Below are 27,567 nucleotides of genomic sequence, written 5' to 3' on the forward strand. Positions count from 1 at the left end.
TATAAAATACATATTTACACATGAAGGCACTTTGAAACTGTTACAAAATTTTCATATAAGCTGTTGGTTTAGATGTTCAACAAGTCCAAACAAATTTTTTCTATCACCACCTAAAAAGGTGAAAAAACCCAAACTGCATCCAGTTGTAGTACATTCATTTTTCTAGTGAAAAAACCCCACTAAACTTAATGACAACTAATCAGGATTTTAGCACCAGCTTGCTACAGTTTCAGAGAACACAGTCGCAGTGTCGTGAGCAGATACGCGAGGAGGGATCTGCACATGATGTTGAATTAAAACCGCATCAACTAAACTCATCATACAGTATCGCTGACAGAGTTACGCTGCTGAGCCTGATGGTACCTTTCGCATCCAGAAAGGCTACAATCCTCCTCCAGGCAAATAAAGCAGGCTCTGCCAAACGCTAGATCAAGATTCCCCATTTCCCCCACAACACGGGGGGCTTGCAGGGCCTGGAGTACATCCATTGAACGGTTGTAGCCGTAACAGCACTGATGAGCAGACCAAGACAGAAAGGTTGTCTCTCTTATACTTTTTATCTCAAGATTGGAAGACAAATATCAAAAATTGAATAAGATTAAAAGAACAGGAAAATCTACATGAAACCTAGTCCACTGCGTGGCCATTTCCTCACACTGCAGCTCTCTACAGTCAAACCTTTCAGAAATAAGCACCTTTTTTGTAAAGTAAAAAAAAAAAACAAACCCAATACTTTAGTTAAAAATTCAAAAACGAATTACAGAGTTTAGAAACTTTCTACTCACTGCTGAGTAGTGCCCCTGCACACAAACACGTTGAAATACTTTTTTCCTCCATCATTGCTGGCCTGATTCATTAGCTGAGAGTGCCTGGAATCATCACTCTTCTTCCCTGGAACCGCGGTACCGCAGATCCTGCGGCTTACACTAAACAAACCAAACAATGAAGTGAACAGAGCTCCTTAAACACGTCCTATGTAATCGTTCAATTTTTTTTTCCGGTGCGATACACACATAAACTGAAGATACAGTGCTGAGATGTTTCTCTATGGCTCTAATGTTAAATGCAATTATGAAATAAGATCAAGCTACTGATTTACAGTAATGGATAAACCTTGACTTTTCTCTATTTTGGTAAAATAAACCCTACCAAATCCCTCAGCATTAAAAGCTTTGTTACAAGAATTGGATGCTGGAATTCACACATTTCCAATGAATCCAAGCTGTTAATAGCTATAAAACCCCCATATATACAAACATGCCTCATCTGATGGGCTTACATTCAGTGTAGATACTACACAAGAGGCTAAAGATCTTCAAGAAAAAATAAAATGAAGAGATACGATTTGTTAAATGAATTTGTGCATCTGAACCGCTGTAAGATGGCCAAAGCGCCGGCTGGTTTTCAACTGTAACCAGCTTGTAATTTTTCATGGGTAAGCTGCAACACGCAGGAACAGCTTCTGCAGCAGGGCTGGTGTCCTGCTTCCAAGGGGAAAGGAGCAGCTCCCGTGGCAGCATCCGCTGGCTCGAGAGAAAGGTAATTCAGACTCACTGAACCGTCTCTCAGTGCTTTAATCAGATGTCAGTGTCCAGTTTAAATCTCCGCTATTTGTACTTTTTGATTATTGCCTTTGTTACTGCAAAAATCTGTCTGATCCACATGGCAACATAACACCGTTCCTGAAGTTCTGGCAGGAGATGGAGCACAGCCCAAATCATACAGTTCAAAACCGCCCAGCTCTTCCTGAGGCTAAACGATCAGTTTGTTCTCCACTCCAGTTACTTCACTACATGCATAAAATTCCACATTCTTTTAAAATAAGGCACTTTTAAAATTTCTTCCCCAAATACCAAACGTTTGAGGAAACTTCACTGACTTCACTCATTTCCTTATTGTTCTTATTCCAAAAATAAAACCAGTAATACCAGAAGCTGAGTTACACTCAGAACTCATGATGCTCTACATTAGGCTGGAGAACATCCATTATGGCTTTCTACGGATCACTCATTTGCTAAAACAGCTCAGACAGAGTAACTTATAGCTCAGCATGGCCTTTGGGAATGAAGATCATCACCACCTCTCCTTCTCTGGCGTTTACTACTTGACCCTCCCGTTTTGCATCCTGGGGAATTCAGGTAAGCGTTCAATGTTAAAGAAACTTGGCAGTTGTCTCTATACAAAAGCAAGAAATAAATAGCACAACAGCTGTATCCAACTCCAGAGCTTTTAGATCCCACAGAGAACCGGCAGTTTTAATGATTTGCTCTTTCACTGACAACATCCTGGAGACGTTTAAGTAGAACGTCATCATTTTCCTGGCAGAGTCGCTTCGTAGGGGATTCAGTGTCACTATCAATTGTTATTGCTCGTTTCTTACTCCTGTGTTCACCTTGTTTTATCATGTTGTTGATGTCCTTCAAACTCTGCGATCAAGATAAAAAAAATCATGAGTTACTACAACTCCATTTCAAACTTGCTGTGGTTTTCGGTTATCTGAGAACAAAACGTTGTTCCAAACCTCTTTGTTGAACGAGCGACAGATTCTACATAAAGAACTCTACCCTTCACCACAAACCGAGAACCTAACTCAATGAAACCTCACACGCCCCAACCAGGAGCTTAGTTAACCCCCTCTCAAATTGACCCCTTTCAACCTTTTTGCCTTCTACCTTGGAAGGGCTCCCATTGAACTTATAGAGCAGTGCAGTTCGAGGGGTCAAGCAGGCACCGTTCTTGTGAGGCGAAACGTAAACAGAGTGCTGCTGAGAGATCCGCCGAGGAGACGCTGGCTGCTGCTTGATGTTGGGGAACGGAGACAAGGGAGGGGCTTCCATCTGCAAGAGAGGACAAATGTGGATAGGAGCTGAAGCAGAAGATATTTAAGAGCAGGAACAGAAGGAAAGATTAATACACTCCCAGGCCTTCTTCAGAATATTTTCTCCTGTAATAGTTAAACAACAGATCAGGTATCCACCAAACAACAGAACAAATTTATTTTCCAGGTGCATTACACAGATGCTCCGCAGGCATTTGAGCAAATGGGTGTTGCATCGATATAAGCTGAAATTGGGGTTGTAAACTGAACTCCAGCTGCATTTGTCCTCTTGAAAGGCTGTTAAAGGAAGTCCTGTCATCATTACCTACAACTATTTGACTTCTGTAAGCACACCGGGTGAATAACAGGATTATTGATGTGTGTTTAACTGTCAGAAAAAACCGACTCTTTCAGATTATTAGATAAAGCAAAGTTCCAAAATACTTTACTTACTACGTGATCCTGGTTTGTGATGTCGTACTTCAGTGCAAACGATTTTACTCTTCCTACATAGACTGCATTGTAAAATTTAATAAGGTCTCCTCTCTCCTCTGTTCCCGACTCACTGGAGTTCTCTGCTGCGGATCGCCCCGAGGAACCGTCAGTTTTCACAGACGAGTCTAACAATAAGAGAGAGCTTCAGATTTCAGAAACATACTATCAGCAAAGTGGGTGCTTCAGATTCAAACTTCCAATATTCAGTTGACAAGAACTCATCCACAAATTGACTAGTTAATGAGTTGAATTCAAGCGACGTGCTTCAGACGGGAGCAGGCTGTGCTGTAGGTGGTTATGAGCATTAGGAGAAGCTACAAGTCACTGCTAGCAAGCTAGTGGATTACGGCTAAAAAGGCCAACAGAAATCCTTATTCCAAACTTGGAAACAGCTGTAGCAAAAAAAAAAAAAAAAAAGAAGTAGCATAATTGACTCCTTTCCCCATGCTTATTTTGGGGAGTTGTACAAAGCCATTTGTTGCTCTTAAAACTAAGTTTTAAGCAGTCTGACAGCTCCCAGCTTTTAGCTTCTGTGAAAGTTTCTAGTGATCATCTGGCAAAGAATAGCTTTGTGCTCAACTCCTGTCTGCCAGCAAGGAAGCCGTTTGTTCAGGTGTATTACGAAAAGGCTGTCCAGGGGAAAGAGCTGCAGCCACACAGCAAATACATGTTCTCTCCCCTAATTAAGCGGGACCGCTACCCAATACAACCTTTTATGTTTCATCCTCTGTACTGTTTACTGCCAAGCAGAACAGGGCAACACAGAATAAAGCCTCTTGCAATCAGTGCAGCATGAGACAGACATCGAAAGCTTCAGCTGATACCCGTAAGTGGAACTCCTTAGCGCGTCTGCCTTGTGGCACAACACAAGCACACATTCCTGTAAGCTGGTGTCAAAAGAGCAGGAGTTAATGCTAGATTAAGGGGACACAAGTCTATTACCTGAAGAAAAAGTCTGGCGGGAAAAGCAACTGAAGAACTTTGTAGCCAAGCACATTTGTCTGACAAACCACCATAGCCCACTGCCACTTCAGATGCTCTACAACGTCCAAGAATTGTGGAGCTGCTAGACAGGACGCTGAACCTACAGGAGACCAGCACTTTCCTGGTCCCCAGAAGAATCCTCAAAAGGCATTTTAAAAACGGCTCTAGTACTTGTTCAGGCAGTTGAATCCCACCACAGTGGCAGTTTACCATACGGAACAGTATTCTACATTTCTGCGTGCATCCTGGCTGCACATCTGCTCTCTCATAGGTTCACAGATGGGCTTGTGATCTCTCAGTTTCCCGACACATCGCTAAAAAGCATGAAGACTGTGCCATGCCTGTTTTCTCAACTACTACCCTTTTCTCCTCTAATCCAGAGCACAGAAAACCTCAACTATTTAAAAGAAACCTGAATATAAGAAAATGGTAGTCTTAGAGAGCCACCACTTTTATTTTCTGAAACAAGTTCTCCCTATTTAGGCCTTAAGGATAGGTGAAATTAAGAAAAAAGCCTGTCCTAATATTCCAGGTACTGTTCACCTTTCTTTATTAACCCGTGTTGCTGTCCGAGAACTACAGTATCACTGACACACTGAGGAAACACTTCAACCTCAAGCAACCAAATTTAAGGAAACAAAAGGAAACATTTTTTTTTCCACATAGTAAGCGTATTTTCCATATCTAACATACAGGAGGGCTACTGACAAGATGGTTTATTTTTCAACAGTACATTTATTTTTCTTTAATATATCTAACACTTTAAAACTGGCTTCACTTCTTATTACCGGTCGGTTCAGTTCTTTAAAAGCCCACAAGTACCTTTTTAAAAAACAGCAGCTTGCTTTGCTGTACCTACCTTCTGTCATCTCCACGTCTTGGTTTGCAGTTTTGTCCAACAGGACATCGGCAGAAATGCTTCTCAACAAGACACTCCTGTACACCTACAGGACACCAGGGAAAAACCCTCTCGTCAAGGAAAACACGGAAGTCAGAAGAGCAGATGAGATTCACGTGAAGAAGAATGAACATAACACTGAAGAGGATTTGACTTTTCCTTTATCAGCATAAACATTTGAAAAGCCCCCCTCTATCTGAGATTTATGAAAAGGAAAGGCAATACCATTTACTCACATGGCTGTTGGCTTGTGGCTGATTTCTGTAACTTTTCATTATGTCCTGAAAAGTTCTTTCCTCTTTGGTTACCTGGAAAAGAAAAGGCTGTTGAAGACCAAGTGCAAGCAGCACGGTCGGGCTGCTCAGGTCCGGTCTATTCAATTAGCCTCCATCTATACAGCTTTTCAGTGAGTATTTTACTATGAAGAGCTGATTTTAAAAAGTTACTTCTGGTGATGAGAATATGAAAACCCAAGCATTTTTCTTTTTCAGGCGTTCCTTGTTTCTTAGCTACTAAAGCCTTTTGTTGCTTACAATGCTTAGGAATTACTCCTTTTCCGACTTTTCTTCTAGCAACGCTAAAAATTAAAGGAGGGAAATACCAAGTCAAAAATGTATTTGTAAATTTGAGAACTGGACCCCTTAACTTTTCTAACCAGAGAGTGAGGAAATCCTAAACAAAACACTGGGCAGAAATATACACACATGCAATTTCAGCCGCCTTTTGTACTTGAAAATAGCTCATTTGTTAAAAGACTTTGTTTTTCAGCCATGCACCTGTAATTTTAATAGCAGATGAGCAACAATTTTTGTAGTAGGAGCCAGGAGAGAATGTATCAAGGTCTCTGGCCACGTTGTCAGGTCTCACCCTGCGCTGGGGACAGCGCTGACTATTCAATGGTTTTGCTTTTCTACAGCTATTGGTATCGATGTCAAATGAGCCTAAGCTATGCTACAGCTATCAAAAGCACAGGTAGTCACAGTCTGAACATCAGTTTTCCTCCACAGATAGTGCTCCTCTTAATTTGTCTTCCTCAAGACCAGGTAATCCATCCCCAGTGTTTTAGAGGGGCCTGGCTTAGCTTCACTTTCCTGAATTTCCATCTGAACCACATTTGATGACCACTGTAACCATCAGGTCTCAAGTTTGAGTCAAACCAATATTCCAGTTTCAGAATCGTAGAATCATAGGGTTGGAAGGGACCTCTGGAGATCACCCAGTCCAACCCCCTGCCAGAGCAGGGTCACCCAGAGCAGGTGGCACAGAAACGCCTCCAGGCGGGTTCTGAACGTCTCCAGAGACAGAGACTCCCCCACCTCTCTGGGCAGCCTGTGCCAGGGCTCTGCCACCCTCAAAGTCAAGAAGTTCCTCCTCATGTTTAGGTGGAACTTCCCATGGTCAAGTTTGTGCCCGTTGCCTCTTGTCCTGTTGCTGGGCACCACTGAGAAGAGCCTGGCCCCATCCTCCTGACACCCACCCTTTAAGTATTTATAAGTGTTGATAAGGACCCCCTCAGCCATCTTTTTTTCAGACTGAAGAGACCCAAATCCCTCAGCCTTTCCTCATAAGAGAGTCCCCTCATCATCTTGGTAGCCCTTTGCTGTCCCCTCTCCAGCAGTTCCCTGTCCTTCTTGAACCGGGGAGCCCAGAACTGGACCCAGCACTCCAGAGGCGGCCTCCCCAGGGCAGAGCAGAGGGGGAGGATGACCTCCCCCCACCTGCTGGCCACACTCTTCTTGATGCACCCCAGGATGCCATTGGCCTTCTTGGCCACAAGGGCACATTGGTGGCTCATGGTCATCCTGTTGTCCACCAGGACTCCCAGGTCTCTTTCCACTAAGAAGTACAGGTAACAGGCAGCCAGCTCAATTCCTCAGCCCGAACCTTCCAAAGCTACGGATTTTTGTGGAATAGAAACTTCCCATCCACACGTAAGGTTGTGAGCTCCTACAGATATTTGCACCTGCATAATTTTGATGGGGACTTTTAAGATTATGAAAAACAAGGGGAAAAAAAAATAATATACTGTGACTTCATCCACTTCTTGGAAAGACTCTTCCTTTCCCTCCAGTAACATAACATGAATAAAGCAATCAAATTGTAAACTGTGAACACAATTTACATTGATATAAGATTCCCTGAATTTCTTAAAACTATACGTTACCTTCGCCATGATATAAAAGGCACAAAGGAGGAGCTGGTCCAAATGTCTGTCCTTCATTAGATCAGCACAGTGAACCAATGTGAATTCAAAGCATGTCCATATCTTCCTGCGCAAGTCATTGGAAACATCCAATTTTAAGCACAAATCACGCAAGCGCACGCTTGCCAGATGATAAACCTGGAAGAAAAGAGACAGACAGTAAAGAGTCAAGCCAAACAAGCTTGACCTAGTCTGCAAAAATGCAAGTCCTCAAAGCAGAGCTGTTGTACATTTGAACAGTTCATTTCTGCAAAATCTCCCCCCTCTGCCCAAGACAATGTCTTCAAAGACTAAATTGTCAACTCTGTTCAGATGTTGGATCTCTCATGCTTATAGGAAATCCGCTTAAAAACATTACGACTATAGCTTCTATACCCATCACTCACTCACTATAAGAGAGCACTTCCAACAAGCATAAAGAAGGCACATACTTTAATTATGATTAAGTATAATCTTAGCTTAGCAAGATGATGGATTTTTTTTTTTTCTTTTTGATTACCAAAAAATCCGTCTCAAAACCTGAAATAACTATCAAGTGCAACACTAGCCTTCTTCCATTTATTTCAGGAGTTCTCACTTTGTGGACAGCAATTATTTCCATTCTTTATGTTGGAAAGCAGAACGAGTTCATTTCATTTGCTCTACCAAACGGCAATAAGAAAGGGAAGTAGGGAAAAACTATAATTTTTGAGTATGATAATCCCTGTAAATAGAAGGTAAAAATTTAAAGACAAATTTAAGTGAAGATTTTAGTTCCCCTTTATAACTAAGAGGAATATGTTGTCCTCGACATGGTTGGTCAAATACATGGTTACAGTTGAAGTATTCCCCAGCTGAGAGTAAAGCTTCCAAAAATGCAGCCCGAGTTCAAGCCTGGCAGCTGGCTAATCAATTCTTAATCGATTCTCAGAGACACACACACACTGTCACTACCAACATTCACATGCGGGAGGTGGCTCACAAGTGTTTCCAGAAATTAGTTCCTGTATTAAGATTTACCTTAGAGGTTGTTCAATGCAGAATTCTCTAGGTTTACAATACAGCTACCACAAAAGGTGAAAACCTCTGAAAACAACTTCTCTAGTGAAAAAAAAAACAGCAAAAAGAACCTTCTAATATTTTTGAGAGATTAATTTGCCTAAACGCCTCCAAAGAATATATGCCAAAGTTACCCTGCCTCCTCCAAAGACCCCTGACACGCTCCACATTAGAAGTCAAAGCAACTAGAAATAAGTAATCTGAAGTTTCTCTGAAGCGCTCTCAATTCTTACCTTGCCCCTTAAGTCCTTTGTTATTTCAAGAAGTCCCTTCTTTGTAGAAGCTTTTAGATCGCGTGTTACTCGTAACTGCTATCTGAGGCCCCATACCAGCAAGATCAGCACTACTGGGCAGCCCTCAGAGAACTGCAAATGAGAATCTCCAGATGCAGGATCGGAATCAGTGCAGTTCTGAACGAGCGCGACACAGGAGAATAATCTGATTTCTGACACGTCTAACCCTCGCAAACGTGGGAGGTGGTAAAAAGAAACAAGGGAAGTAAAACCTACCAATATTTCTTTGGTAGTTATTTACAGAAGCTGCTAATTAAAAGAAAAAAACCATGAAACATCTCATGGGGAGGGGAAGGAAGAAAACTGGATTCTCTGCAACATTTGACATCTTTTCCCTTCTCCTCCCGGGTATATAAGAACTGCTCATGCCAAAAGAAAGGTACGTCAAGACCAAAAGGTAATGAAAACTGCACTAGGAGGCAAGTCTCAGCATGGCCACGAAGAGAAGAAGAGCACAACTTCCTAACAAAGACACTTACCTTTCTGTAGAACAGGGCCAAGGATCCCGTTTTCTTTGGTTTGTTCGCTGATGCCAGAGGGGCTTCTTGTGCTTGATTCACCTGAGGGTGGCAGGGAGCCTGAGCCTCCATCTTACATGGCTGACCCAAATTCATCGAAATGGGTATCAGCGTGATCCCACCCATTTCATTTGCAATACCTGGAGATGGTACACACACCCAGAAATGAACCGTTTGCTCTCCTCATGCTGCAGAGTTAAACTGCAAATCAGAACTCCATCACAAACGCTCCATACTACAGACATCTCACCCCCTCTACTAGATACTAAAAAGACTCTTTGTCCCTCAGAGTCTTCAGAAGTGATTAAAAGCTACATTTCTGGTAATGCTTAAAAGAACACAAACGTAAATGATAATGTCTAAAACTATCTGAAAGTACAAAGTTTACAAGAAAACACAATTTCTGTAGTCAGTGTTCCACTCTCTTGGGGGAGGTGGGCATTGCCTTTCTTTTCTTTTTTTGTAGCAGTCTGCAAACCTGACAGCACGTGATATACAATCCTCGTTAGTTTTCTCCGTAGACAAATTCTCTTGCTGAAAATATCCTTAGACATGAAAAGTGGAGTTTTTTCTTTTCACCTTTATTTATAGGCCCAATTTTTAAATTAAAGGCTATAAAACTCATTTGTCATGTATCATTTTCAGAAGTATTCGAGCATCACTCAACTTCAACAAAACAAAAAAATCCTCCGCTATTTTGCTAATGTTTATACGTAGCGCTTATCCAGAAATTTCAGAGCCTTTTAATATTAAAGCAGACCACAGTTAAGACAAACAGTAGTAAAACATTACTGGAGCCGAGAACCAAAGCATCGCTTAGTCTGTGGTGAGGTGTACCTGGAAGAAGCGAGAACCCCACAGCTTTGCTCGCAAGGAGAAATCCTCAGGATGCTGGTCAGATATCAGACGTCTCCACGGAAGGAGGTGTCAGTATAAACTTAAGTTTGGGGTTTGTTTTTTTTTTTTTTTTTTGATAAAGCGATACACGTTCAAGATGCATGATTGGTCTAAGCAAATCTTAAGAGCAAGCAAATCATCTAGTAGAGCAGAAAAATGGGAAGAATTCATACCATGTAGCGGGATAGTAACCTTCTGCCCCGTTTTTCCCGGTACTGTAGCTGTTGTCATGGTCAGTACTGTTTGGCCAGGAGAAACTGACACATTTTCAGCAGCGACGCTTGATGCTGGAGCGATTGTCAACTTAGTTCCTTCAGTTAAAATTTTTTCCATTTGCATTTCTTTGGGGCTGTCATCTCCAAAGAGCCTCCTCTTGGCACTTCCAGCTGTAGGAGAACTGTAGCGCTCGTGAACAGAGATTGGCGACAATGGCTGCATGTCTAGCACGCAAAGCGGAAGAAAAAAAGCAACCTTAAGCTGAGTAGCTTAATAGGATCTTAATAGATCTTAATCCTTAATAGAATCTTAATAGGAATCTCTTCCTTAGGGGAAAAGGCTAACCTTCAAACTACAAAACCGGAGCACAGGAAATCACTTCTAGCAAAGAACTAATCTCACAGTTCACTGTTCCTAAGCGATACGAGCAAGGATTTTACAGATCCTTACTCCAGTCTGTTTAGCAGATCAGTAATATTTGCAAGTGCTATTCCTCTAACCACGTTCCTCTACAGGACCGCTGGCCACATTCCCTGTTTTACTAAAGACAGGCCTCTGCTTTGTTTCTAAAATGATTGTTTCTTATTAACCTTCTTACTGTGTGAGAAAATAGCTAATTACTGACCTTCTTACTGCGTAGAAATAGGTATTCACTGAGCTGATGTTACAGAGTGACAGCGAGGAGACAACCAGTAGTTGTTAATCACCAAGGATGGAATAACAAGTAGCAGTTAATCACTTCAAGGTTCTGCTATACGTCAAGTAGGTACTCCTATACCAATTAGGACAGAGTTATGGCTACTTCAGAGAACATCCTTATTATCTTCAAGAAGTTGGCAAACTTACAACAAACTTTTACTGTCGTGAGATGACTCAATACCTTAAAAGGATAATGTGAGGAAGGGTCTCTTTACCCAAACGACCACTGAGACACTCACGCTTGCGCAGAAGTGTTTTGCCAACACAGCAAAATTTGATACGCAAGGGCAAAAAGGCTATTTGGTCATCCTAATGAGTATGTAAGCCTAGGTGGAGTTACGGATTAGCCAGGCAGAATTCTGAGACTCTTTTGTGTATAAATAATGGGTCAATATCCTCGGTAAGGTGTGCTAGATTTGGGGGTTTTCACCCTAGCACCCGACGTCAAATAAAGCGGTATCTCCTCTCTAAACTACTTTTGGTTTCAAGGGCTTTTATTTCAGGTAACACCTGGATATGCTGTCTTCCGTACATTCTGGCTTTTAAACTCTCCCTAAACTAACCCCAGTCAGAAGGGTTGTTCTGAGGGTTAGTCAAACTAACCCTCATCCACCCCCGGTTCCTCTTGGGCTTTTCTGTTGCTTTCAAACATTTGCTGCCGCATAAGACTGAAGTACACGATACTAACGTAACAGATTTGTTCCCCTGGCTTTCTGCATTTCTGCTGACATCTACTAGCCACTTGTGAGGACACCAGTGACAGCAGTTTCCTATTTCCCATGAAGCAGAAATCTTCTGGATAACTAGCCAGGTAAGACTGATTGGAGACCTTGCTTCTAACTCTACCAGGATGATTTTCTTGGTACCAGGGGCAAATAATCATTTCCAACCCCCACCATTTCCCATTTGAATTTAGGAGGAGCATTAGGTACCAGACTCTCATACACAACATAAAGTCTCACGCAGACCTACCCATATATAAGACGCCATCTCCAGGTTGCTTTCCCTTCCAGCAAACAACTAACCATAACATCTACAGCAACTGCTTATACATCTCTTTCCTAATGAGTATTTGAAAAACAGTCTTGTGATGCAATTTGCCAGACAAACGCGAAAGGATACAACATCACAACACCACTCAGTCCACAGTGCACCAGCAAGAACCTGTCGACTATTGTTTGGGATACAACAAAAGCAGCAGTTCCTAACGAGGGAAGTACAGAAAACCAAGAGCAGTGCTGCCACTGCCTCTTCACCAGCGCTGCCAAGAGACAGTGCCATGTGGTACCTAGGGAGGTGCAGAGAGCAAGGCAGTAGTTCTGCAGAGGCAAGAATACTGCCAAGTATTGTCCTCCCCTGCTGCAGGAAGGAGAAATAAATGCACCTCTGTCATTCCATTTAAGCAGTCGCCTAAAATCCAGTCAAACTCATTAAGGAAAAAAGAAAAAAACAAAACTGGAAAAATCTCAGCAGCAAAGGACAACATGCCATCAGACAGCCCACCCCAGAGTAAGGTAACCCTCGCATCAAAACATCGGCAAAAACCTGCTCCAGTTCAGAACTGAACCATTGGCACCAATGTCTGCTGCCACTAAGACACAGCAAGGGTTTGACTGGATGCATCTAGACTTTCCCTTGATCAAATAAGAGGTTTCACAGTTCTGAATGCTTAATTCAGATTCAAGATTGCTTTTTGCAATTACAAAGTCTAAACCCCCTCTCCCCAAGTTCACACATTCAAATCATATCAGAAGCCTTGAACATACCCCGTCTTAAACTCCCACCAAGATCTGTCCGAACCTCTTTTACTCGAGGATGGATTATAGGCGATATTGGCATCATAGGCAAATGCCCAAGCCCACTTCCTCCATTGCTTGCTTCAAAATTACTGGGAAATATTACCTGAGAAATAAGAAATGTCAGTGTAAGATAACAGATTTCCCTTCTTTGCGGCAATCTATTAATACAAGTTTTTCTGCAGCAATTGTCTGATTTCAATGGTTTTCTGTATTAAGAAAAATTTCATTTTTTAAAAAGGGAAAAAAGGAAGACCTGGGAAACTACAGACAGGTCAGTCTCACCTCTGTGCCCAGGAAGATCATGGAACAGATCTTCCCGGAAACTGAGGCACATGGCAAATAAGGAGGTGAGCGGTGGGAGCCAACACGGCTTCACTAAGGGCAAATTGTGCCTGACAAATTTGGTGGCCTTCTACTATGGTGTTACAGCACTGGTGGGTAAGGGAAGAACAACTGATGTCATCTTCCTGGACTTGTGCAAAGCATTTGACTGTCCCACACAACATCCTGGTCTCTAAATTGGAGATACGGATTTGACAGATGGACCACTCGGTGCATAAGGAACTGGCTAGATGGCCGTACTCAAAGGGTTGCGGTCAACATCTCAATGTCCAAGTGGAAACCAGTGACGAGTGGCATTCCTCAAGGGTCAGTACTGGGACCAGTGCTGTTTAACGTCTTTGTCAGTGACGTGGACAGTGGGATTGAGTGCACCCTCAGCAAGTTTGCCAATGACACCAAGCTGTGTGGCGCAGTTGACACGCTGGAGGGAAGGGATGCCATCCAGGGGGACCTGGACAGGTTCAAGAAGTGGGCCCATGCGAACCTTAGGAAGTCCAACCAGGCCAAGTGCAAGGTCCCACACGTGGATTGGGGCAACCCCAAGCACAAATCCAGGCTGGGTGGAGAATGGATTGAGAGCAGCCCTGAGGAGAAGGACTTGGGGGTGCTGGTGGATGAGAAGCTCAACATGAGCTGGCAATGTTTGCTTGCAGCCCAGAAAGCCCTGCGCACCCTGGGCTGCATCCCCAGCAGTGTGGCCAGCACGGCGGGGGGGGGGGGGGCAGGATTCTGCCCCTCTGCTCCGCTCTGGGGCACCAACAGCAGAAGGACATGGACCTGTTGGAGCGGGGCCAGAGGAGGCCACAGAGATGACCCGAGGGCTGGAGCCCCTCTGCTGTGGGGACAGGCTGGGAGAGTTGGGGGGGTTCAGCCTGGAGAAGAGAAGGCTCCGGGGAGACCTTAGAGCCCCTTCCAGTCCCTAAAGGGGCTCCAGGAGAGATGGGGAGGGAGGGACTCCTGATCAGGGAAGGGAGTGATAGGACAAGGGGGAACAGTTTTAAACTGAAAGAGGGGAGATTTATTTTGCATATCAGGAAGAAATTCTTTGCTGTGAGGGTGGTGAGCCCCTGGCCCAGGTTGCCCAGAGAAGCTGTGGCTGCCCCAACCCTGGAGGTGTTCAAGGCCAGGCTGAATGGGGCTTTGAGCAGGTTGGTCTGGTGGGAGGTGTCCCTGCCCAGGGCAGGGGGGTTGGAACGAGATGGTCTTTAAGGTTCCTTCCAACTCAAACCATTCTATGCTAAAACAGCAGTAAAAAAAAAAAAAAGAACGTCAATTTCCTAATAAGAAGAAAACAGGTAACATACTTCTTCACAGGTTGGGACCTTGTTTTCTGAGGCTTGGAGGGCATTCCAGAGTGCTGAGTCCCGAGTCCAGGCGAGACTCTCAAGAATTTGTTCCTCAATGCTGTTGAGGTGCTTCACCATGTCTCTGGAAAGTCCTTCCTCAGACCGAATCAGTACTTCAATTACCTAACGGTAACAAGACACACACACAAAAGCAAAGCCATATTGCTCATGCTTAACGCTACCAAATCATTATGTATTTCAGGGTCCTGTTTGAAACTTCTCTTCAACGTAAAATGCTCGAGTCTCCTCCTCACATCTTAATCTTCCCCAACCCTCTTCTGATCCCCCTTTTTTTTTTTTAACCCCCTTCCCAAAGGCAATCCAGGATTTGAAAATGGACAGCAGATGTCCCATCAATGCAGAATAACCCATTCCCAGGATTTTTTTTTAAGGCTCTCTCTCACCATTGCTAAGACTGCACAGAATGAAAGCACTAAGCAGACACAGCGCCCACCCAGCACGTGCACGCGTATCTAGGGAGACAGAAGCAGGAATGTCCGCTTAGGCCAGGTGCACGAGAACCCCAGCATTTAAGCTTTCCCTCCTTTCAAACAAGCAGCCCATAATGAAAAGGGTTGAAAACCACTGCTTAAAGGTTCATTTAAGAAAATGTTAGAACCCTTAATGTATACAAATACAAAATGTATACAAATACAAAAAAGAGTTGAAAGGGACCTTGAAATATCATACTCCACGCCTGTGCTCCAACTCGAGATCCACTGTATGTTATTTCTGACATTCAGCCTGTTTTTCTAAAGCTCCGGAGATAGAAATGCCATAAAACCTCCCTGATGGACTTAGTGATGTATTTACTTATTTATACCACAGGCACTAAGCACCCAAAGAATGGTTACAAGTGGCACAAATGGAATAATAAATATTGGCTCTCTTGTGTGAGGTCTTTGTGATGGCAATTTTTTTTTTCCAATTAAGACTGCCACGAGAACGTACACTGAATAGCAACGAAAATTCAAATCACACATAAATCCGTTCCACAAAGTTGGATCTGCACCAGCACATCTGCTATTGACACATACAGGCTACCAACAGCCACAGCGATGTTGACAGTTTCGCTCCTGCCCTACATGTGAGGATTAAAGAAGGAAGAAGGAAAAACAGAACCCTTCCCAAAGGGTTCAAATTTTTTTGGTTGCTATCATCTAAACAGAACTACTGATTTATTCAGGACTGATAGCAGCAAGCTCTTAGGCATCTAGTAAAAATAGGAGGCATATATATAGATGATAAAAGGATCAAACAAGTCAAACAGAAATGACATGGGAGGCAGGGGGGAATGAGGTTCAAAAAAAGAGCAAAAATAGAGAATACCCAGGAAAAGAGATTTTATGCTCTGTTATATAAAATAAAACAAGCCTGTGATAAGTAGTAGTAGCCAAAGGCAACAAAGAATACTATTGCCATTTTATCACTAACAAGCAAGACTATAGCTTGCAGTCAGTAAATATGAATATCATCAAAATATATGCTTGAATGCTTTAGTCTGCTAAAAGTGTGTATATATTAAGAAATAAAAGTTGATCAAGCGCACGTTACAGTTAAGTACCATTTACGAAATGGTTTACTTGCTTTAAATGCTTCAACTTCAGCATTACACGTTCCAGGTAATATATTTAAGGACAGACGGGATTTAGAATAGGCATATTACAGATTAAACGTCAGTCCTTCTCCCACTTACTACCTAGGAAGGAAGAGCATAATCCTCTGAGACTGTAACGTGCCATTTTAATACAGACCCAGTGTTAAGATAGTACTTATTTACCTTATAGAAATAGAATGGCCTGAGGTCGAGAACTTCAATGATCCAGGGAAAGGTACGAGGCGAGCTGTATGCGAAAAGCACGATCTCCAAGCAGCACGCCATGAGAGAACGGTGAAAGACATCTTGTTCCAAGAGCGCCTGAAGAGATTACAGAAAACGTCAGTGATCCGAGGTCTGGGAAACGGAAGTTGGAATTTCGTGGCACTAATACTACCTAGCTTGTTGCTGGAGAGAATAGCTACTGCTTTTTCTCTACTTTCCACCATCTCCTCTTTTTAAAGGGAATATTAGAATGGTAAAGACTAGAAGTAGAGTAACAATGCCAAAACAATCACATTTTTCACACTACGGCCAAATGAATTCGCCTTCTTACTGTGAATCACAAACCAGTGCAAATGCATTGCTGCCTAAAACGAAGTATTGATATTGTTAATTAGATAAAGAGGAGAATAAAAGTTATCTGTCCATAAAGCCGTGATTCTAGAAGGCAACACAAATTAAAATGGTTAGTTATGCCAGAATTATACCATTTTTAACAGCAGAAAGATCTATATTTAGGGACCTCCCATATATTTTCCCTTTTTAAATATTAACAATATACACAGGCTGCTCTGCTCTGGAGCCGTCTGAAGAGAACCCCCTAGAGAGGGTTACAAAAAGCCGTTCTCCTCTTTTGCCAGTTCTTTACTTACAGTTAGATCTTTCCCATGCAGTCTTCGTGTTTCTTGCACCACTATAGTCTCCAAGATTTTATAGTACAAGATCTCTGCCAGTTTTAATCTGTTTACAGCAAAATCTGAAATTTAAAAACAACAGAGATGAAGCCAAATGCCATTTGCACAAACTGTCTTCAGACTAAATTGACCAGTACTTGTACTTCTCTAAGAAAATAGTGCATATATGTCTGAGTATAGAATCTGCCAATCAAAAAGTACATTCAGAAATCCAGCAGTCGCAAGAACAGCACCAAATTCTATAAATGTTTTAAAGGATATTAATGTTTTAGCATTTCTAGTGATGTAATTTTGCAGACAGTTGTGACAGTAGTTTTCCTATTTGTATTCCATTTCCTTTTAAATTTTCAGTCTGAGAAGAACACAAGTTTACAATTTTTCTTAAGAGGTGCTACAGTTTCAATGCTCTCTTGGTTAGCCCATTTTGAGCGGCAACTTTGGGTTTACTCTGTAACAAAGTTTTATTCTTTAGAGTGTTCTGTTTGACAGCAACAGTTTTCTGTTTAGATATGTTCTGGGTAAAAACCAGCTCCACTGTATTAAATACTGCGGCAACGGTATATGCATGCATTTCGTTTGCCCTGGTTTAATACTTCAAAACATCCCACGCGTTTCACGTCCATACCTATATGAGATCCTGGCTGTTCATCTGTTGACTGAGTGTAGCTGCGACAGAACGTCTCCCCTATTTCTTTCACTCTGCTCATAATGCTCTCCATAGGGCTGCGTGCACAAGACCTGAAGCAGAACACAAAGAGAAAGCCTCCTTTGTATAAATAAATATCCAGTTTCAAAAAAAAAAAAAAAAACCTCAAAAAAACCCAAACAAAAAACCCACCACCACCCAAATAAAAAGAAGAGACCCGTGTTATACTGATCTTTCCTCCTGAGGCAATAACCTGCATTGCCATAGAGAACAGAGGAAAACACAGAACATACAGAAATAGTGTCTCCTTTTTTCCTTTCCTAACAGAGTTAAGAGAGGCTATGTAGATTTTGGAACAAACGCAGAAGAACGCAAGAGCTACAGTAGCACAATCAGGAGAAAATTGTATGTGCTAGGGGCAAGGCAGTAGGAAGGATGCTACAACAGGCAACCAACCAACCAAATGCATCCCCGAGACTACACAAACCCAGCACGGTTTGAGGGAGTACTGGAAAGCTGTCAGAGCAAAGAGTTGGCATCTTTCCAAAAATACCTTATTTACTAGCAAGGCAGAGAGGAACTGATGAACTCCCCAGTCACCCTCATAAAAATGGGACAGAGAATCTCTCTGTCTGGAGACGCTCTCTCTGAATGCTCCAGACTTCCCAGCAATTCTGTATTAGAGGACAGTGGCTGGTGACTAGGGTCAAATTAAGGCGCTAAACTATTTTGAAAAGCTAGCATTGAAATAAACTAAGATTTCATTGAACAAAGCCTTCTAATTAATTTCAAAGTTATGTTTCCAAGGAATTTTAATTTGAAAGAGAAAATATTCAAAAGCATAGAATATCACCCATAGTCCAAAACACAGTTCGTGCCATTTCTCCCACTCAGACAGCACATACCCTAGCGCCTGCTGAACTCACACCTAAGATGAGCAAAGCACTCAACACATCTCCTCAGAGGTTTACCCAATTCTTTTCCCCATTTTAATATTTATATCTCTCTTGATAGACTGATTTATTACTTGAAGAAACAAATTTTTCATTAGAGACTGCAGACACGATGTTTTAATTGTGTAATATAAATAATATCAAAGAGTCCTTAAAAAAAACAATCAAAGAAAGATTCAAAATAGAAAAGCATCTTGCTGAGCATTTGTAAACTTTTAAGAACAGGTGCTAGAAAAAACTTTCAAAATATAAGTAACTCCAAAGATGAGAATTAAAAGTAGTATTTTTCACTCATTTATGAAGGTTGTTTTAAAAAACCCTACTTTTGCACTTCAATTAAGTGCTAATACTAAATGTCCACTCTGACTAATAAAAAAAAAATACCTAGATACCTTACACCGTATTATAGCAAGGCCTTAATTTGCATGGATGTTAGGCAAACACCCAACAGTTTTACAGGTATTTACTAGTAAATTATTGCTTTTTACGAGCTATGAAGATCTTTTTATTTTGTCGATTTTCTTTATACTCATCTGCTGATGCACCGGCATTTTCATGTGCATTTCACTACAGCCAGCACGCAGTCACGCGTCCAGGAGACAAAAATAGGGGTTGATTTATCTAACGGGGACTCTGTCCTAGAAACGGTGATCGTGAAAGACTGGGCGGGGTGTTCAGTGGTCACTTACTATGACTTCCCGCTCTCATACAGCAGCTTCACAAGCTGAGCGAGAGGCTCTCGACTAGGAATGCTCTAACTCCTGCTGGGACACCTGCCCTAGGACAGACACCACGGCTCAGGGAGGAAACAGGTAAGCTGAAGCACGCTCGGGGGGAACGGCCAGCAGAGCAACTGGAGAAGCGGGAGACATGGCTGCTGCTATACAAGACATCAGCACCCACCATAATTAGTGTCATTGCTAGGCTTATATATATATATATGCTATCAAGTTAGATTAAGGCAACCTGAAGTTGTATGAAGGAGAAACACGGAGCCCTTAGGCTGCTTTTGGCTTTATCTTCCCAAGTGTTTAAGGCAAAGATTATAACTTGTTGACTCCAACGTTTCCCTCCTCCGCCAAAACCTCTGACAACATAGTTACCGTATCTTTTAATTGAGCTGCACTTGTTAAAAAAAAAAAAAAAGTATTTGGCTTTCTAGCAAACAACTAAATAAACATTAGCAAAAACTGAAGATGCATTAATACAGCGGTGTGACAAGTCAGAGGGGGGTGCGCACGTCTGTTCACCTACCCTTCTCCAGAAGATGAGACCATCTAGAAAACAGAAGATCTTTCAACTAGGAATAATACAGAAACACAGACAAAAATATTCCGCACCAAACAAAACAGGTCAAATGTGAGCAAGAAAGCAGTCACAAGCATGAGAAGATGAGTTTACGTTTGTGTGCGAGTAGCTGCACAGGAAGTACTTACTCAAAAATAGTTATAAGTTGTTCGCTCGGTGCATTTTTCAAGCCAGCCACAATGTTCTGCAACCGGCTCACACTTTGTGTTGCCGAAGCAACAGGAGTGATGACAGCTTCTTTTTCTCGTAGGTATCTTCTTCCTGTCAGTGGAGTTGAAGGTGCAAATGACCTTTTCTGTCAGACAGAGAAAAGTAATAACGTCAGCCAACAGAACTGCTTCAAAAAAAACTTTTGAAGGAGCACCTCCTGCAAAATCACTCCAAAGATTAAAATGACACCACTACCTGAAGGCTGCCATCAAACCCGTGATCTCAGAGATGACTAAAAATTAGTTAAAGTTTTCCCAGGACTCCATCAAATCAAAATACGACAAATCTTCAGGCATACTAAAATCGACTCAAAGGTTGTTTTTTTTTTTTAAAAACCAAAATATAGGAAAACAAGACTTTAAATCTTAAAGTCTGTAAATTTTTAAGCTCACTCAAATATTGAAAGATACAGGACAAGAAAGGGAAAGCATATGGTTCCATTCACAGTCCCTGTCTGCATTAGTTGGGTGACACAAGGAGTACACGGCAGAGCTGCCTAGGAGAGGGTCACAGGAAAACGTTCTCTGGGAAATGCTGTCCCGGGGGACCTAGAGCCCCCCCTTATCTAAAGGAGGATGCAGCACTAAGCAGGTGGAGCCCTGTCGACATCACCAAATAATTTTAGTTATTTACTAAATTCCACTGGAAAGACGTCGTCACCATTTCTCCTTAGCAAGGCAGCATCCACTGAAGCCCGCAAATGACATTCATCATCTTCCTCTCAAGAAGTAGTTCAAGAAATTCGAAGTTACCTCAGTAATTCAAATAGCGTACGAGGATGGAAAAACTGGAGGCAGTAGTTCAAGTGAGACCAACATGTTAAATGAATCACCTTCTCAAAATGCTGCTGAAGATGACACTCCACGTGAGCTCTAGCTGTCGTTTTCCCTACTGGCACGTCTGCAGGAAATTTTCGAGGAGTGCCAATTTCTTCTTCAGCATCAGCTCCTAGGAAAACTCTCTCATCAAAGTCACCCACTGTCAGAACATACTCTTCATACTCTTTATTCAGTGCTTTGCTGAAAGAGAAGCCCAGGTTTGATATCAAAGGTTAAACTGGTGATGAAACAAAAGAGGTGCCAGTGGAGCTAAGATACAAAACCAACACGCGTTCGAAGCGTTCAAAGCTTTCAGTGGGAGTGCTGCCTGTGAACACGGCTTCCCTACCCCCGCACCCTGCCTGCCGTCGGCCCTGCCTTCCTTCGTACTCGCACCTCCCCTGGCCCCTCCACGATCTGCTGCAGGGACCCCCCTTCCTCCTAAGGTACCACCAACGCTTGGCTCTCAGTAAGAAAAGCAAAAAACAGCTTTGCTTCCACCCCAGTTGCGAATAAACCAGTTTGGAAGTACTCAACTGACCACAGGTTAAATCCGTGTATACACGGAGCACATTAACGGCATTAAACTGCATGCATTAAACGAGCCACATTTGATTCCTTCTTTTGCCACTTTGTAGTCATAATTTTCATCGTGGTACAGAGGAAGGGAAATTTAAGACCTAGCCGCCTGGATTCCATTTCTAAAACCATCACTGACATAAGACACCAAGCAAATTTTTCATTTTCTTTATTCCAGCCAACCCAACTGTAAAACAGGAGCGTTTAATCTCACAAAGGCTGCAAAGCTTTAAACTCAGGAAGCAGAATGAAACTTTCGGATAAAAATCAGAAACAGCACGCCTCAATAAATCCTCCCGCACGTTTTTCAGGACACGTGAATGCTATATAAAATACCTTTTGCCTGCAAAGCGTCTTAGTAATTCGAGCTACCACTTAAGCACGTCCATTAACGGAGCATAACAACGTACTCATGATGCAGGTGATTCTGTGGTGCCACAGGAAGCTTGACTGCATCACAGATTCACCTTCCCCACGTCTTAATGAAAAGTTTGGACAAATAAGCAGAGAGGCTTCCATCTCTCCTTTAGACACCAAGCTACTCACAGAAGAACAGGGGCTACTGTATCATTCCACACTGAAAGTAATACTATCCATTTCTCGGTAGCAATACTAAGGGAAGTTCACCGCTTCAAATGGATGACAGCAACATGGTTTTGTATCTAAAGTTGAGCCTTGGCTACGTTGTTAAAACAATTGAGTCTTTGCTCAAAGTTCTCAAAGCAAACCAAAAGTTAAAAACTCACCTTGCAAAAACAAATTCCTAGGTATTTTTGGAAAAGGCAAAAAAAAACCTTTAAGGGATCCAGAACAAAGCAGTTGTCATATTTTGTATGTAAACTAGCTTTCAGAAGTGAATTTAAAAAGTTTATGAAACAACTGTACTTGCCTCCCACAGAAACTCTCCACCTCTTTTTTGTGGTTTTGCATTTGTTGCCCTTTTTTTTTTTTTTGAGTTATATTCACAGATTTTACACTCAATTGGAGACTGATAAATGAATTAAAGACTTCCCTGCTCGGCTATAATATTTGAGGTGAGTACAGAACCACAGCCGTGAAACTCAGAGTCAAAGTTTTGATTTACATTAGATTACTCAAAGGCTACAGTTGCCAGAAAATAAGGGCAAGCACCACAAAACCTGACATTAAGGAAGAAACTCTGCAGCTGATCCCCTGACATCTGACATGTCTCCGATTCAGAAAGCATTTCAGCCAGATAGCAGCTTTGATTGCCAAATAATTAAACCCCATTAGTTACGGTAAGATAAAGGAACAGGAAAACCTGAGATTTAGCATTCAAAGGCCTGTATTTTAGAAATGAAACCAAACCCCATGATGAAGAACATAAGCTGTAACTTACTTATTTTCTGTAAAATTGCAAAGATCCAACAGACATTCTCCTTTTAAGATCTAAGAATGAAAAGCAGAAATATCTTACATAATAAAATCAAAACTGTCCCAGCTCTAACAGTGTGAGGGCACGATGGTTTTAGCCAAAACAGAAATGAGATTTAGGAGCATAACTGGACTTTTTTTTTTTTGCCTAGACCAGACTACAATGCCATTGGCAAGACAAACAGAGGAGGACAAAGCCCCATTCTATCCAAGCTCTAGATAAACTCACTCTTCAGACCCAGCACTGCTATTTAACATCTGTTCCATTGGTGGGTTAGGGACTGACCTGACAAACGACTACAGAGAAACTTCCACACAACTTGGAAAAAGTTTCCAGGATCAGAACCGGACAGAACAATTTGTACACCTGCAACCTCAGCCTCTTCCTGCCAAAGCTCAACTCCAAGAGAAGCAGTAGGACCCACGCTATCGTGACAGTTATCCCATAAAATTATTTCACAATGAGACTACTTTTTTTGCCTGAAAAGACATTATCGTCCACAATTCGGTTTCATACTGCCAAGAAGGGAAAGCAAAGATTCTCCACTGACACAAAAAGCCAAAACACAGGGACCTTACAGCACACATCATTAGAAGTGAAAGTAAATTCTGCTTCTGCTAAAATATAGACAAAGAAACCCTGACCCAGCCCAGGTTCGTTTCTCTGTTAGTACACTTTTCCACAGAACCTGCAGGATTGAAACGGTCTCGAGATCATTCGCCTGAGCACCACCATGCACTCTTAAAACCAGGGAGATGTACCTTCCTATCAAATAGTTTTGAAATGTATGGTTTAAAGTAGTGTTCCTTTATTCCTTTTGCTTCTACTAAAAGCCCGTCATGCAGCTCACATAGTGTGGCAATGATGCAAGGAGGATCTTCAGAGGCTTTGATCCCTGTTGCGTGGAAGTCCGCTGGCAAGCCTGGGAATAAGGAGGGGGTGGGGGGAGAAAAAAAAAAAAAAGGCAACCAACCTTCAACTTCATTTAAAAAGAAACAAGAGAACAAAGCATGTTTGATTTTAAATAATCTGTCCCCACCATACCTTTAAACGATGGATTTAGCAAATCTCTTCTATTCGGACACAAAAGGGCATTTGCAAAAATCAGGTCCAAGCAGCACAGAAGCAAATGATAGGAATTTACTAAATCATCTCCAATCATACGGAAATTACCTTTAAGAGACAGCATATCACATCAAGCAACACCAAAGAAGTTCGTTAACTCAGAACACGTACAAACCACACAGTTAAGCAAGCCTACCCTTAGTGTACACAAAGAGAGTCCAGCAGAAGTTGAAGAGATCTTTAACGCCGCACGGCATCCGTCTATCAATGAGGAAAAGGGGGGAGAAGTCAGTCTTCAGTTACAGGAAGCTGAAGCTTGTTTTACAGTAAGAATTTTATTCTGTTTCCTTGCCCAAAATAACCGCCAGAGCCATTCTCTGTCTTAATTTCACACTAAGGCACAGTCTAAGCTACGTGTCCTTACTTCAGCTTTCACTAATCCAGTCTCCTACCTCGCTCCATGGAGCATTTTACACAGCATCTCTGACCTTCTGACCTTTTTTGGGGCTAACAGCTGCCTTTGGCCTGTGACCCTGCACACGCTATTTTGCTGGTGTCCCACCTCTAACAGAATCCTCCCACAGCTGCAGGCAACGAGATGCCATGGGCTATATAAACTCCAGTTATGGTTTTTCCCAAATATTTCACTAAAGCATCAGTCATCCCTTCAAAATACGCAACCACAGCTTACATTACAGCTCATCTGCTGAATTGTGTTTGGAGTAGAGGTTATCCAAAACCATGGAGCTGGAAGACCAGAGGAGACATTATTCAAGACAGCCCACAGGGAAGCTAAAGCTGCGGTTACACTAACGAACGCTGCTCCAATGAAGGAACATTAACAGAAGATACCGACAAAATTTCTCCCAATATGCAGCAATGCCCACAAAGCCACCTGCCCTACGCGAAGGGCTGTCGCAGCAGATTTATCCTTTCTACCTGAAGATGCTGAGCTACGCTGGAGCATTTTACCAGCACAGTTCTCACCCTCGCGTCCAGAGGACACAGGCTGAGCTGGCAGAAATACCTCGCACAGACCCAGCTCGGCTCCCTCATCATTAGGGTTACAACTCTCACTATAAAGCTGTCACAGAGACGGCCGAACAGTCGGCAGGCAATACGGACAAGCTCCTTTAATTAAGGCAGAAGTCCTATGCGCGCCTGGAAGACGACACCACCAGTTACTAAGCCTGTCACAAAAACACGTGCATTGGCTGTAACTTTCTTCCATTCGCACGTTACCACTCATCTGGCAATCACGTTAGAAATCCAGTCACGCAGAGGTCACTGCGGATGTAATGCCGCTTCGAGCGGAGGGATTCTGCCACGATACCAGCTCCCTCAGCCAGTACTTTGCCAAGACAAAACACCCCTGTGTTACTTCAGTTATTTCTGCTACACGTTTTAAGGGCTGCTCTCGCTGTATCTCAAATTAATCCATCTCGCCGAACCTCTCCCCACCGCACAGACATTCTCACCACGGCCCAGTTCCTGCACCTTACACAGTGAACTGCGCGAACCGCCACCGGGTGCAAAGCTCTGCTGCCGTGAGCCGTACGCCTCAAGACCAGGGATGTTTCTGTATTCATAGCGTTTCAGAATGAAGGCCCTATCACGTCAGCGCTTTACATAACCTTCTAGAGCACAAATAATGGTCTTAATTTTCGTAAATCTCTTTGGGGTACAGCCCTTTCCAGGGAAAAGTCGCATTAAATCGCAAAAATACCTCTGCTTCCTGCTTCGCTGTGGTTTAGAAGTTTCTTCGTAAGGATTTTGAAATATATCCAAAAATATCGGTTCAAACTTTTTGAAAATCACAGTTGACACTTCAAAATTTCTCTCCAGCCTCTCCACCCGTTCTCGGAATTCCTGTGGTAGATTTGACATGTCCATCCACTTCTTCATTTTGCTAAAAAACTGTATTAAACTTAAAAAGAAAAAAGAAAAGTTAGTTTTGAGCCTTAACTAACTTCCTCTGAATTTTTTAAAAAGACAAAATGCAATGTATTTACTCCTTAATGACTAATTTCATTGATAGGTTTACCATTTATTTTGATAGACTTCCAAATTGTACATGTTGTAAGCTTTTTGCTTTTTATCACTTTGGTTTTCCTCCTTGACTCTCTTTAAGGCCCAGGCACAGCAACTCATTTTATGTAAAGGCCACCAGCCCAGCTGTGCCAGCCAGGGGAAGGGCAGAAAGAAAAGAGATTGAACAGCTCCGCATGTGTCAAGGAGAAGGCAGGAGAGGCGACAAAACCACAAACAAGAGTCTACGGCCATCAAAGTTACCTACACAAAACCCCATTAACTGTAGGTGTAATTACACTGGCAACCTCCTGCTCTGGCAGCTCAGCCGAGAGCAGGTCTCTGAGTGGAAGGAGAAGCATCCCCAGCTCTGCCGAGTGCTGTCATCTCAGGTCAGAGCTACGGCGGCAAGTGAAGCTGCCTGCCAGAGAGCCCCTGCAGCACCTAAATATTTACATGACCACACAGCTCTGTGTTCCCAGCACGCTGTAGGACATTGCCCCCAGCGGCACATCGAGAGATCTGGCCCAAATCCCACGTCAGGCACGAGCCTTATCTGGATCTCTGACAGAACATTCAGAGGCTTTGTTTATGTTTCAATTAACTACAAAAAGAAAAAGGAATAAGTGGCGTGGGTGGAACAATTTTTGTCTGATGGGGGTGGTTTTTCAAAGGCTTGAAGTTGAAAATTACGTATTTGCATCTTATTTCCACTTCTAACAAAAGAGGATTTATTGCTTTCACACTGTTACCTCGGGACACGTATTTTGCGGCGCCTGGAGCCGCGAGAAAAGGTGCGGGTACCCGAATTCGCAGCGTTAGGGGAGCAGCGGCCGGGCCGGCGCGATCAGCCGCGGCCATGAGCAGCGCGGGGCAGCTCACCTGAGCCTGGCCGAGCGCAGGATCCTGGTCAGCGACACGCCGTTCCCCTCCATCAGGCCGCTCCCAACGGTGGGCACCAGGCTCTTGCGACAGGCGACATAGAGGGCGCAGGCCAGCCAGTGCAGCGCCTCGCCCTGCCGGGACAGACGGGCCGAGGGACGGTCAGCTGTGGGGGGCGGCGGCACCGGGACCGGGACCGGCACCGGCACCGCCCGCCCCGCCGCGCCTGTCTCGGTAGATATTTACACGCACTCGCGCACACAGGGGCGGCGCTGGCCGTGGGCCGCCGCGGGTGCAGCCGAACCCTCGCCCCGCCGCCCCACTCCGCCCCTGACAGGGCCCGGCCCGCCGCTGACAGGCCCGAGCGGCCGCCGCCCCGCCTCACCTCCAGGCTGTAGGTGCCCCGCAGCGCCGTGAAGTCGCGCAGCGCCTCGGCGGCGCTGGCCGCGTCCAGGTTGAGCTCCTGGCAGAGCCGCTCGATGGCGGCGCCGGGCTCGGCGGGCGGCGGCTCCGGGCGGGACATGGCGGGCCGGGCCCAGCCCCGCCGCTCCGTCCGCGCGCCAAAACGCCGCCGCCGGAAGGGAGGGGCGGCCTTCCGCCGCGCGCGCAGCCTGAGGGGGCG

The 27,567-nt window shown here is 43.4% G+C and overlaps 1 protein-coding gene across 3 annotated transcripts; it reads right to left on the reverse strand.

Moving 5' to 3' along the window:
* Nucleotides 1-27,518, reverse strand: RBL1 (RB transcriptional corepressor like 1). 3 transcript variants are annotated; one of them, XM_063349784.1, is made up of 22 exons: nucleotides 27,331-27,518; nucleotides 26,946-27,079; nucleotides 25,762-25,962; nucleotides 24,232-24,296; nucleotides 24,015-24,143; nucleotides 23,732-23,892; nucleotides 22,935-22,984; nucleotides 21,010-21,196; nucleotides 20,096-20,262; nucleotides 17,686-17,798; nucleotides 17,019-17,122; nucleotides 16,327-16,464; nucleotides 14,505-14,669; nucleotides 12,826-12,961; nucleotides 10,318-10,584; nucleotides 9,209-9,387; nucleotides 7,360-7,536; nucleotides 5,432-5,503; nucleotides 5,157-5,241; nucleotides 3,272-3,438; nucleotides 2,673-2,837; nucleotides 1-2,426 (listed from the first exon to the last, which is right to left on the reverse strand). In XM_063349784.1, exons 1-22 carry the CDS (start codon nucleotides 27,466-27,468, stop codon nucleotides 2,256-2,258), a joined length of 3,171 nt encoding a protein of 1,056 aa, XP_063205854.1. In that variant the 5' UTR covers nucleotides 27,469-27,518; the 3' UTR covers nucleotides 1-2,255. The 3 variants fall into 3 exon arrangements, with proteins under 3 accessions (XP_063205854.1, XP_063205855.1, XP_063205856.1); XM_063349785.1 differs by lacking the exon at nucleotides 24,015-24,143; XM_063349786.1 differs by lacking the exons at nucleotides 22,935-22,984; nucleotides 23,732-23,892; nucleotides 24,015-24,143; nucleotides 24,232-24,296.
* Between the last annotated feature and the right edge of the window lie 49 nt (nucleotides 27,519-27,567).

The sequence above is a fragment of the Chroicocephalus ridibundus genome, chromosome 12, assembly GCF_963924245.1.
Source record: "Chroicocephalus ridibundus chromosome 12, bChrRid1.1, whole genome shotgun sequence".
In the NCBI taxonomy this organism is placed as follows: domain Eukaryota; kingdom Metazoa; phylum Chordata; class Aves; order Charadriiformes; family Laridae; genus Chroicocephalus; species Chroicocephalus ridibundus.

What these genes read in the sequence shown, in the direction of transcription:
- RBL1 (XM_063349784.1), bottom strand. Translation starts at nt 27,468, where the DNA reads ATGTCCCGCCCGGAGCCGCCGCCCGCCGAGCCCGGCGCCGCCATCGAG. An exon ending in TCTCTTTGTGTACACTAAGG is followed by an intron (nt 24,144 to 24,231) that starts GTAGGCTTGCTT and finishes TGTCTCTTAAAG; the next exon opens with GTAATTTCCGTATGATTGGA. An exon ending in AGGTCCCAACCTGTGAAGAA is followed by an intron (nt 12,962 to 14,504) that starts GTATGTTACCTG and finishes CTTATTTCTCAG; the next exon opens with GTAATATTTCCCAGTAATTT.